The sequence below is a fragment of the Lucilia sericata genome, unplaced genomic scaffold, assembly GCF_015586225.1.
Source record: "Lucilia sericata isolate MDLA Ls3-8-SP2 unplaced genomic scaffold, ASM1558622v1 Contig001392F_arrow, whole genome shotgun sequence".
Lineage (NCBI taxonomy): Eukaryota > Metazoa > Arthropoda > Insecta > Diptera > Calliphoridae > Lucilia > Lucilia sericata.
In genome coordinates, this window is record NW_023995332.1 from 98304 (window position 1) to 111450 (window position 13147).

General features: G+C 31.7%; 4 protein-coding genes across 4 annotated transcripts; 1 reads left to right on the forward strand and 3 right to left on the reverse strand.

Annotated features, from left to right (window-relative positions):
* Positions 1-100: 100 nt before the first annotated feature.
* Positions 101-3364, reverse strand: LOC119611227 (male-specific lethal 1-like 1). Its single transcript, XM_037966743.1, has 2 exons — positions 1745-3364; positions 101-1686 (listed from the first exon to the last, which is right to left on the reverse strand). The coding sequence occupies exons 1-2, from the start codon at positions 2969-2971 to the stop codon at positions 640-642; spliced, it is 2274 nt and encodes a 757-aa protein (XP_037822671.1). The 5' UTR covers positions 2972-3364; the 3' UTR covers positions 101-639.
* Positions 3365-3440: 76 nt separating this feature from the next.
* Positions 3441-5023, forward strand: LOC119611230 (protein TIPIN homolog). The gene has a single exon (XM_037966746.1). The coding sequence runs from the start codon at positions 3672-3674 to the stop codon at positions 4602-4604; it is 933 nt and encodes a 310-aa protein (XP_037822674.1). The 5' UTR covers positions 3441-3671; the 3' UTR covers positions 4605-5023.
* LOC119611229 (homocysteine S-methyltransferase 3-like) lies at positions 4887-7136 on the reverse strand. The gene is made up of 4 exons (XM_037966745.1): positions 6846-7136; positions 5957-6126; positions 5707-5886; positions 4887-5638 (listed from the first exon to the last, which is right to left on the reverse strand). The coding sequence occupies exons 2-4, from the start codon at positions 6111-6113 to the stop codon at positions 4983-4985; spliced, it is 993 nt and encodes a 330-aa protein (XP_037822673.1). The 5' UTR covers positions 6114-6126; positions 6846-7136; the 3' UTR covers positions 4887-4982.
* A 1082-nt stretch (positions 7137-8218) lies between these two features.
* On the reverse strand, positions 8219-10505 carry LOC119611228 (homocysteine S-methyltransferase 1-like). The gene is made up of 4 exons (XM_037966744.1): positions 10354-10505; positions 10053-10295; positions 8874-9442; positions 8219-8801 (listed from the first exon to the last, which is right to left on the reverse strand). Exons 2-4 carry the CDS (start codon positions 10225-10227, stop codon positions 8535-8537), a joined length of 1011 nt encoding a protein of 336 aa, XP_037822672.1. The 5' UTR covers positions 10228-10295; positions 10354-10505; the 3' UTR covers positions 8219-8534.
* Between the last annotated feature and the right edge of the window lie 2642 nt (positions 10506-13147).

The following is a 13147-nucleotide window of genomic DNA, read 5'->3' on the forward strand; positions in this document are numbered from 1 at the left end:
CGTTAATTTTAATACAACTGCTGTAATAAAAGTTCAAATACATTTTTTGTTTAACTTATAAAGTAAATATACGAAAATACTTCGAGAAAAATAACAGTAATTATATGTAGCTCTTGAATCTAGTAGTTTGTTTTTTATTTTTATATATTCATGACATTTTGATTAATTAAATATACTAATAAAATAAACTAATTAAATATACTAATTATGTTAAATTTTGCTACACTGATAGTGGAGTAATTTACGTCTAAACGATTTTGAAAATCTAAAAATATATACAAAACGTGCTTTGTTTGCCTTATCTTAAATTAACTTGAAAATGCATTTTGATTATTATTATTAGAATTATTTTACACTTTTTCCAAATTTAATTAAATTTATCACAATTTTCTTAGGTCAAAATGGTGTTAATTTTTTTTATAATAAATTTTTACATATAGAAAGTTTTTTTTTTTTAAGAATCGTGCTTAACTTTTTCGCTAAATTAAAGTAGTTAAATATATGTACATATAAAAGTCTAATTATGTATAGTAAAAGCTATTTAAATTCAATTTTATTTAGATATATACTTTTCTACTCAAAGTAATTATTTGGGGAATTTAGTTGATTAATTTTAAAATAGTAAAGGCAATTTCAAACTTACGTACTGCCTGCTAAATTTGGATTATTACTACTACTACTACTGGGGGCTACTGTATGTATGGGGGTAGTTGTTGTTAGTGATGTTGATGAGGACGTTGTTAAGGTGCTGCTAGTGGCAACGTTTGATTTCACAATGTTTAAAAAGTTTTGTGTAGAGCTTGTATTGGCACCACTATTTATGTTTGCTGTTAATGTATTCATAGTATTATTGGTATTACTATGTGCCAAACGACTTGCTTGATTTCGTTGACGAGGGTATGTGTTGCCAAAAGAGGAGCTCTGTTGTCTTCGGCGTTTCTTGAGAAAAGTAAATGACGAGTTCAACAATTGTTGTTGCATTTGTGCAGATGCTGCTATTGTTGTTTCACTAGAGTTAAAAGTTGATACGGTTAGCGGTTTATTATTGTCGCTTAAGAATTGCAACTGCTCTTTGTCCAACCAAGGTAATTGGAAACCCTTTCGTCGCTCTCCTTTTGCCGTTAGTCTAGGTATCATTTCTCCAAAGGCCTGTACCGGCAAATCTTGAACAAAACAAATTGTTTGCAGCTGCTCGGTGGTGGGATAAAATGTTTGTAAACTAGGCGTATCCTGTGTAGGTTGTATTTCATCTTTACAATGCCGCCTCTTCAAACGCTCTATACGCCGCTGTTCTCTTATTTGCTGTACATCCCATTTTTTACGTCGCTTTTCATCTACTTCTAGTTTTGCATGTCTTTTAAGGAAAATTTCGTCGGAAAGATCTTCAGTGCCTTCAATACAATAAGACGGCGTTAACTCGTGTTCTGTCCATTTAGGTATTTCCAGTTTGGGATTGTCGGATTGTAGAAGTTTGGCTTCTGCTTTAAAGAACTCGTAATCATAGTCACAACTAAATGCCTCATCTTCCCATTCTCGCGTGCTATAGAGTTGCGGTGTGGATATGTAAGCACATCTACGTATTTTTCGACAATGATGCGTTTGCTGTGAAGTGTTATCATGAGAACGCTTCTTTTCAATGACATTTGGCGAAGGCTTCTGGGGAGAGGATGTAGTTGATGTTGAACGCTAGAATAAAATTAAAACATTTATTATATGCTCACTAAAAAAAGGTTCCGTTACTTACCCTTTCTACTTCGGCCGTGGAATCGCAACTAACCGATTCATCTGTATTATAATCTGGGGCATGCCAACGCATAATTGTCATCTGTTTGCCACGACTGGGAGTTGGAGGTTGTTTACTTAATTGTAGTGTAGTTGAAGCAGTTGCTGAGGTTACTGCCTTAAAGGCGGTTTGTCCATCATTTGTTGTGGTAGAGGCGGGCGAAACACTTGGCTTTGCACCTCTTGGTATGGCTAGGGATTGCTTCGCTGCTTGACGGAGCCTTAAGCGCTTGCTTTGCACAGCCAAAACTTCATTGCTGTCTTCAGTGGTGTTACCGGTATCATATAAATCATCTAGCACAACGGCCGGGGTATTTGATTTATCATCCACAGAATCCTGGGAATGTTCTATTTCTTCGATTTCCCCTGCTTCCGCAAGTTCTTCAGGATCATCCTCCTCCTCCTCGTGTTCTTGATTTTCTTCTTGATGACTTTCCTCCGCCTCCTCCTCTTCATCCTCTAAACACTCATCTCCCACATCCCCCTCGGCTTCTTCATGCTCTTCCTCCTCGTTCTCATCTTCGTCGCCATCTTCATCATTTTCCGTATCAGTTGTTTGACTCTGAGGACTTTGGTTATGTTTTCCACGGCCCGCTGCCATATTTACCCGCTGCAGCACTATTTTACTAATTAACTTGCCATTACATTCTCCAATAATGTTGGACTTTCCAGTTCCCGTAGTCGTTAAAATTTTGGCGCAATTCGCTGTTACTGGCCCCAAAGTGGTTCCCATAGCTATAGCTTGATTTGTTTTACATTGTATTTTAGCTAGTGGTGGTGGCGGTAGCGTGGATACTTCTCCAGATCTCTTAATTTGCTGCTGCAGCTGTTTTTGTAATTCCTTTACTTGACTCTCGAGAACAGCATTGCGTGACCTAGCTGCTTCTATTTCCTCATTGCGTGCTATTAACAGCTTCTCTTTGGCCATAAGTTGGTCACTTTGTTCCTGTATTAAATCCAAATGTAATATCAGCATGGCTTTTAATTGTTTATTTTCCTTAAGTAGTGCCAGAATATCTGCATTTGGCGTAGCAGCTGCTCCTCCGCCACCTGAACCGACGCTGCCGGGGGTTGTCACAAGGCTGTATGAATTTATCGTTTGATTTGTGTGACAGTAGACATGATCCATGTATTTACTATTCGTGTTATTATTACTGTTATTTGGTGTTTTATTACATTTATTTTCCATTTTTTGTTTATTTTTACGAATTTTTAATGATAAATTCAATTATTATTTGCAATTTTTGTTGTTATTCTTGAGATTTATTCGGTAATTCGCTTTGCTTTTTTCTTTCTTTATGAAATCTGCTTCTATTCACCTTTTGTTTGCTCTTTCTTATAAATGCGCATTTTTTTCACCATAATGCCTTTTTCGCAAATAGCTAAATGTATTTCTTATTTATAGCAACACACGTTATATTCTTTATTAACAATAGTTTTATTATTTTTTGCGATTGTGTTTCTTTTGTTAATTGTTCAATAATAAGTTAATAAATTTGTATTTATTTTGTAAAAGAACTATGAAATATATTCCAATGAAAAATATTGGCACAACACCAACTTCTAGATTAGTTTCGGTTTAATGTTGCCATATTTATGTAAAAACATATGGCATCATTCATATCGCCTGTATCAGTTGCTATTGGCAGCACAAATGATTGTAGAACTGGAATTGTAAAACGTCAAATCCCATATATAAAAAAAACTATTCACTCGACCGTAGATATTTCAACTGCTATATGTACATGTATGAAAATTATTAAATACATCGTTGCTGTCACCTTATTTAATTCGTACTGCATGCCGCCTTTTTTTGTTGTTTTGTATCTGTTTACTTTTTGTTATTTGTTATTTTTACTGAATTTAAGGAAACCTACTAGTTAAAAAAAATGTCTATATTCGGAGATGATGGGGTTGACGACTTGTTAAATGGCAATTTTCACAATGATGGAGATCAACTGCCCGATGATAACGACGAGAATGAACAATTATTTGGCGATAATGAGCCCGGAGAGGGTGAAAACGAAAACCAAGAAGGCGCAACTGCTGTGCCTGTAAAGGTTCAGCCTAAAAAACGAAATGTCCTTAATCCAAGACCACGTCTAAACGTAGAGGTGCTACGCGGTCCGAGGGGTTTGCATACGATTGAGGATTATTTCAAAGATATAAAATTTAAAGGTAAGGGCCGCGAGAAAGAGGATCTAGATGAAGTTATGCGTCGGCTACAACATTGGGGTCATAGAATGTATCCCACATATAAGTTTGATGATGTGCTGGCAAATATTGAACGCTTGGGTAAAAAGAAGCCACTGCAGGTTCACATGTCTCGCTATCGTCTAGGTATGTTGGAAAGTATGAAAAATCACGGCGAAGTCAATGATGCAGATGAAGATGATGAGCAACCGGCAGCAACGGCTGATGAACCATATGATGAATTTGATGCCTTACTAGATGAACAAATTGCTATATCCAAAGTAGATCCACGCACTCCAGGGCCAAGTACTTCAAGATATTCTGCCGGTGCTATGGGTTCAACTACAAATGCCTCTATAGCTAGCAGTAGTTTTGCTACACCTTCCTTCTCTCGAGGCAATGCAGTTGTGTCAACACCATATACGGTTCAAGGTAATTTTAACGATAACAGTGACTTGGCCACTCCATTACCACCGAGTCAACCCACTACGCCTGCCGCCAAGCAACTAAGTGCCGAACAAATGGCTCGCATTGCAGAGAATAGAAGATTAGCCCAAGAACGTTTAGCAGCCAAGAAGCGGCAACAGCAGGAGGCCGCGCAAAAATCCGCAGAAATTGTTCAAACATAAATTTTCAAAATAATACTATGTATTCGATAATTAAGTCCCTTTTTTGTATTGTTAGTAAAAGTGATTTTAAAAGAAAAAATCTTTAATATATATTGGTGTATTTAGTTTATCAATGACGAGCGAAGGAGTATACGAGTACGCCCTCTTTAGATGTAAAATCTTATTAAAATTTGATCAATCGAAATTTCCCCCACTGTACATCGTTTGATAGTAGGAAGGCGTATGAATAATATTTCCAATAATTAATATTACACATACGCTATGGAAATAGTAACAGAAAAATATTGTTCAATAAAAAAAATTTTGCATTTATTTATTTAATTTAAAACTTGTTGATAAACTTAAAACTAGTACTAATTTACTGCTATACACTCCTATCTATGACAATTTCAACTTATTAATATTTTGAACTGTTTCACTAATATGTCTTATATCACGTGCGTAAGTACGACAGCAGCCACCAATTATCTGTGCTCCTAGCTGAGCCCATTCGGCAACATAATTTGCCAATGGTACACAATGTTCCTTACCCATCCAACCTTTATTGACATCGTACACCTCACCACTGTTGGGATATACTACCAATGGTATTCTATCCTCCATAGAACGTTCACCATTCAATGACTTCAAGAGGGGTGTTACAAATTGAGGATTCACGCAGTTGACACCGATGGCTAAACAGTTTTCTTGAGCATTACGTTCCTTGAGTAATTCCCATAACGAATTAGCTGCTTCGGCAAACTCCTCACCATGGGCCAAGGTCTTTTCGTCCTTACATTGAAAGGCAACCCAAAATTTAACATCTGCATAATCTTCGCATAACATTTCAACCAAAGCCTCGGCCTCCATTTGACAAGGTATGGTCTCAATGGCTAAAGCATCTACGCCGGCCTCAAGACAGGCGTCAATACGCACCCTATGCCAGTCAGTTATCTCTTTAGCTGGCACATAATCAGCATAATCACCTGTATACTCCGAGCCGTCATGTAAATGGGCACCATATGGTCCAATGGAAGCAATAATCATGGGAAAACCTAACAGATGTTAAAAAATTATTACGTTTTTTAGGTTAATAATTTTATTAAAAAAGTTAAGCATTTACCTTCATTCACATTCAATTGAGCCTGATAACATTCTGTCAAGTATTTCTCTTTGGCAATATGAGCTAAACGCACGGTATTCTTTATAAGTTCAACACTTTGATCAGCATCTAATTCCAAATATTCCATATAACCCTCAACACTTGTCTGATAGGTATTGGTTAAGATAATATCGGCGCCATCTACATTTTATTTTGTATACATATAAAAATATTTTATAATTGCTTTATTTTTGAGATATTTAGTACAAACTTTGCAAGAAATCTACATGAGTATTGACAACAGCAGCTGGATTGGTAGCATTAAATCTAGCACTCCACAAAGGATCTCCGTCAACTGCGTTGCCCACATGCACGGTCATTTGAGTGCCAAAACCACCATCTTTTACCAATATCTGTTTTAGGCGCATATTGAAAATCTCTCTGTGAAAATTCCGATTTGATTAAAATGTATGTGTAAGACTAACAATCAACTAATAAACATCTGAAAGATCTTGTTAAAACGCAATTAATTTTAGCTATTTTGAGATTTTTTTTATAATTATGTTGTATGTTTAAATCTTAACAGGTAATATTAGTAAATTAATTTGTATGTGTGTATCTTTGTTAGAGTCTACAAGGGACTTTACACTACAATACTTTGTATTAATATCAGAGTTTCATTGTCTTTAATTAATAAGTAATTATCTTTGTGTTGACTAGTGTCTAAACCAGCAAATAGTTTTTTTATAGTTAATTTTTATGAGTGTAAATTGTTAAACTGATAAGATTTCTTATAAAAAAAACTTATTTGTTTAAAAAAAAAACTCTTTGTTTTAAAAGTTTTAGTTTAAGAAAATCTCATTTGATTATTATATTTTATATTTCTTTCTAATGGGAGCCTTGACATCTGGTTCACGAGCGTCAGTTTATTAAATTAGGTCCATTGGTGATAATACTTGATAATAATCTTAATAACTTTTTTGCTTGTTTCTATCACAAACAATCTAAAAAACATTTTAATTAATTTCTCATTTAATAATTTTATTATTGAATTTTGAATATTTGTTTTTTTAATAACAATTTGAATTTTTTTTATTAAATTAAAACAAGATTTTTCAGGATTTAGTTTTTTTGGGACTTTGAAACAAATAATAACATACCTTTTTTAAGTAGCTTTATTTTAATTAATTTAGTAATATGTAGTAGTTTTATTTTTATTTTATTTATTATTATTTAATTAATATTATAAGTTTTTTATATAAAATATAAGAAGAAAAAAACACTGCTTAACTAACGATCGTTTTCACTAAGTCTAATTAAAGTCTCTGTTACAATTGATCGATTAAATAAAATATGCGACAGCTTTTATAAGTAGTTCTCGGCACAACATAAATCTATGTATATCAATTTATATTATTTTTTTTTTTTTTGTTTATTATTAAATTACACCCATAGACAGACTATAATAATAATAATAATAATAATACAGCTGTTGTTGGTGATAAGGTGTTCTTAAAATGCAAACATTTTCCATTAACACGCTGATAACAGAGAATTGAAATGAGAGTAAGATGAGCGCTAAATTGAGCAAAACTCCCAGTAGTTGAACAGCTTATTTTTAACCCATTAAACAATAAATATGAAAACTTTTTATAAGGAGCATAGAGGTTGTTATCAAGTCATAAATTTAAAAAAATTTAGCGAATCGTTCAGCGTTTCGTAGTACATTCACAAGAGTAGCAAATGCTTTTTTAATTTTCAATTGTTGTCAAAACATTAATTAGAAAAGATCTTGTATATTTTCGAAGTCATTTTATTATGATTTCCAGTATTTCCTTGTTGGATTATTGAAAACTAAAGCACTTTTGCTACAAAAACTAGCAATAGCAAACCTTGCAAATAAAGCAAGTCTAGTATTTTTCATAAAATGTACAAAATTGATAATCCATTGCAACCAGATCTAGTAAACATACAAGCGCAGAAGTTATTGCTTTAATGTTCAAGATCAATTTAAAACAGAAAAATAAAATTAAACAGAAAATTGTCAATTCTTTATGAAAAGAAACCATTCACCAGGAGTACATGTTTCCTTTTATTTCACAAAATAAACCAAATTAAAATGGGTTAATAGATTTGCATACGTAGACTACTAAAACAAAACTGATTACACTTTTATATTGTTTTTAAGCTTTAGTTTTTTGTTTACTTATTAATTATTATAATCATAATCATACATGCCTACATATGTTATTAAATATAATCATAAATCTTGTTTATATAGACTTGATGTTTGATTCCTTTTTTTTTTTAGACATAGTGGTATTATTTGCCGTATTTTAAGATAATGAAAATTTGTTGCTGGGTTCTAAATTCTTTCAGAAATGTACACAAAAAAATGTACTTTACGCCATCATACATGGACATACATATGTTATGCCTAATAAACAAAAAATAAAACATAACTTTTCGACATTGAAATATTCCAAAATAAAATAGCAATATAATGGCAAAAGCATGGAATTGGTTCATAATAATTATTGATAACCCTAGACAATATCAGACAGATTTTGTTTTCCAATATACTGTAGCAAAATATAAAAATAAAGTATTATAATTAATAATAAAGGTTTGTTGACATTGCTTAGTAGCTAATCGACATTTAAAATTTATTAAGTATTAAGTACATATAATCTCCACATAACTTAGCAGCTGATGCAATTGTATTGCACAAACTGCATTAAGAAGTAGGTCAGTTCAATTACCTTATTGAATATGAAATTTGTATTTGGATTTTTGAAAGTATTATTATTATATCTTTTATTTAATTTCAAATCAATAAGCAGTAACATTTAAATATTATTATTACCCAAGCTATCAATGCACTTGCGTATATTAAGTATATCGGCTGGATAGACACGACAACAGCCACCAATAACAGTGGCACCTAAACGTATCCATTCGGGTACATATGTCTCCAGTGGCACACATTTGTCCTGGTCAACCCATTCATCCTTTTCCAAGTCATAAGTTTCGCCACGATTACTATACACCACCAAGGGCGGTAAATCCTTATCATCTAATAATACGTGCAATGATTTGAATAAAGGAGCCACAAACTTAACAAAATGAAAAATATTTTAATTTCCCAATACATCCTTAAATTTCTTTCAAGTAAATTTCAAAATTACCTTTGGGTTAACACAATTAACCCCTATACCAAAGATTCTCTCTCTGGCATTTGCCTGTTTGACCATATCCCATATAGATTTGGCAGCATTGGCGAAATTTTCACCATGAGCTAAATGCAATTCATCTTTACATTGAAATGATACCCAAAACTTCACATTTGGATAATCATTTAAAATCATTTGTGTTACAGCCTCAGCTTCCTTGGGGCACGGTATAGTTTCTACAGCTAAACCATTTACATTTTCGGCCAATAAAGCATTGATGCGTATACGATGCCAGTTCTGTATCTCCTCTTTGGAAACTTTATCAGTGTACGAACCATTGTATTCTGAACCATCGTGCAGCATAGCTCCATAGGGTCCCACGGAACCTAATATTAATGGTAGACCAGCTTCCAGTGAGCCATTTGCTTTTTCGATTTTCTCAACATATTTATCTCGAGCTTCTTTGGCAAGTTGTACACTTTTGCGCATTAATTGTATGGAATCTTCTTTGGAAAGTTTTAAATGTTTCATAAAGCCTTCAACGCTGGACTGATAAGTGTTGGACAAAATAATTTGTGCTCCATCTGTAATAATTGTGATTAGTTAGAAGTTTGATTATGAATATTACTTGATTTTAATAATAAAATAAGTATGTAAGTAAGAACGGAAGGTTTTTTTACAAGCGTTACAAAAATATTTTTAAGAAGTCCCTATATAGCGTGACATTTGCTAGTATAAATAATAATTTTTATTGGGGCTATGTGAAATCATAAACAAATTTTACTAAAATTAATTAATAATGTTTGTCCTTAGGATAAAAAAGTGCTGTTTATCAAACCTACAGTTTCGTACAATGAAATGTTTACATACATAGATATAAAATGTATGTACATAAGGACATGCATTAATCGATTTATAAATTTCTCCTCTGATTTGGTTGTTCGACCATTATTCCATTAAAGTTGTTACAAACCTGTTTTAAACCCAGACACATTTCTAAGAAAAACCTTTACAATGGGCAAAAAATCAACAAAAAATTGGTATATTTATGCACAGTAAATCCTGAAAAAGTTTTGGGTATTTTATAGAAAACTACAATCCTAATGCAAAACAGTATTTTCTCTAATCAGTTGTATTTTACCGAATGGTAATGATGACACATAGGCAATTTTCTAGTAAAAATATTGTACTTACTTTCCAAGAAATCTAAATGTGTTTGCACTACGGCAGTAGGATTAACCAAATCGAAACGTGAACCCCATAATGGGTCACCATCGATACGTTCACCAACATGATTGGCCAATTGTGTAGAAAAGCCGCCACATTTAACTAAAACACGTTGTTGTTGCTCCTCATGCGTTGAAGCCATTCTTACCTTATTTTAAAAGGAGTCTTTTATATATCCTGGTAGTATTACATTCAAATGAGATCAAACAACTGTAATAATGCAGGCATAAATATTATAGGTATTAATAAAATAATAAATTTATTTTACTTATTGACAATTTATTTTTGTTTTGCAAATGAATAATGCATAAACACTTTATTATTTTAGTTGTTGTTATTATAGCTGCGGTATATGCAATGCAGCGTTGCCACAGACTAAATTTTAATCCTACAAAATTTTTATCGGAAAACTACCAAAATCATCTGGAACCTACCATTTTTTTGAAAGTTATGATAACACTTTAAATATATGTTCACATCTATCAAATATTTAACAAAATAACGTAACCCCTAAAAATTCCACGTTTTTATATTCTTTAAACATTTATTCATTTATATGTACATAGTTAATATTCATATGTATGCATATTTGAAATTATCACTTTACAGCGTCGTGTTTATTTATTTCGAATTTTTTGCAGTTACAAAAATCATGCATTTGTAACAAAAAATAGTGGTTACGTTTTTTTTTGGTCAAATATTTAATAGGTGTTAACGTACCTTTTTGCTGTTTTTTGGGCGAAAAGGCGCTTTAACTCTGTTTTATGTAAAAAAAAACTTGAATAATATGTAAATCATGATCATAACTTTCGATAGGATTAAAAGTGGTCTCAAATTTTAAGTTATAATAATTCTAAAAGTGGCTTTAGACTTATAGAGAAATTCCATCCGTAAAGAAAATAAAATTCGTATGAATTATATTTTATGCGTTTACACTATTGGTATCATGGTATACTTAATCATTTTTTGTATATGGAGTTTGACAAACATATATGTATATATAAAAAATTGTAAACAATGATCAGCTGGGATGATGTCACCTTGTATTCAGTACACCCTGATTGTTTTATACCAATAACAAAGTAGAATGGAAACAGTTTTTTTTTTTGTATGAGTTTGTATGAGATTTAGACTTATGAGCGAAAGAAAATATAAGTAGTGATTTATATTTTGAGTTTACACAATTTATATTATGGTATACTTAACAAGGTATCAGCACTTGAGAGCAAACGCACGATTATCAAAATTTTTTTATATGGAGTTTGACAAACGTGCGGTTTAAGCCTGTATGTATAAAAAATTATAAACAATGATCAGCTGGTATAATGATGTCACCTTGTATTCAGTACATCCTGATTGGCCCTATAAGAACAGTGACAGTCATTTGACCGGTCAATTGACTGGCACTACTGAGAATATACCCATCATTGCGTAGAACAAAGCTCCCATCACTTTCTTAAGGGCAATATGTAAAAAGTGATGGAAACATTTGTGTTCATGTGATGTTGCATCACCCTCGCACTTATGAATTCTATCGACTTTAAAACATATATTTGAGCTGCTCACTCTTTTGTTGTTTACTAATCATGAATGATATAAATATTAGTCATGATTGACTAATCATGCTTGATGGATATATCCATCACAGTTAACAAATAAAAAAATGATGCATTAATCGGTCATTGTTGACTAATCACACTTGATGAAAATATCCGTCAAATCTGACGGCTATACCAATTTATAATAAAACACAATTTATTGATATTTTAATATATATATATTGTTAATTTTATTAATATAGTAATCATATACATAAATTACCAGTCTTTTCACCATTTTACATACCACGCAGAATCTTAAGTCCTCTGATGCTCCTATTAATTTGTGGAAATAAGTTGTCTGTAAAGAAATACATAAGTATTCATAAATATCGAAATATAAAAATCATAAGTACATATTTATGTTACCATTGATTGATTAAACTCCGAATTGTTTATCTTCTGATCCACTTCCTGAACTTTTTTAAAATTTAGTTTATAATAATTCTCTTTATTTTTAATAATTTAAAGACTTTGTAATTTTATTATTTTTTCGCTTCTTGATCTTTGGCTTTCGCAGAAACAATTAATTTGTAACGACGAAAAATACAACTCTGTAACACAGTGACAGTCATTTGATCGGTCATTTGGCTGTCATTGTTGATCAAAATATAAATTTTAATACATTTTAATCAAAATGTAGTTGTTTCATTCTTTCATATGTAAATTCAACCCTATACCACACATTGGGTTCAGTAACGGTCATTTTACCGGTCATTTGACTGTCATTGTTGATGGAATCATCCATTAATTTTTTTTTCGACAATTCTATAAAAAAAATGTTGCATGTGTGTTAGTAAAATCATTTTGTATGTGTTAGTTTCGGTCATTCATTTCTTATAGGGTGGTATAACACAATAAAAAAGTAGAATGGAAACATCGTTTTTTTTTGTATGAGTTTACATAAAAATACATCCATCCCTGATCTTTTGCGATTTATGAAAAGTCGACTTTTTCCGACTGATTTCGACTTTCGACATTTTTTCGACTTTTTCCGAAATGAAATAAATTTTTTAATGTAATTTCACATAAGGGATATACATACGTTACGTAACAAAGAAATTCATAAAACGAAAAATAAAAATTGTTTAAGTAGAAAATTTCAATTTGAATGAACATAATTAAATAAAAATTATTAAATTTAATTTAAATTGTTGGAAAAAAACTTCAAATTTTCGATTGGAAAAAAGATTCGTCGACTTTTTCCGACAAAAAGTATATTCTTCGATTATTTTAAAGTCGATTTATAGAACCCTAATATAAACAGTGTTGCAAAGACCCTTTGTGTCATATTCATAACCATTTATCAAAGGTTTATAAAACTAGTTTTGTGTGAAAATTTTGTTTTATAACCTTTTATATATTATTATGAATAAGGCCCAAATAATAAAATTTTTATTAAATATATTATTTAAACAAATGTCATGTTATCAGTATTTCCAACTAAGTATAAAAAAACAAAAT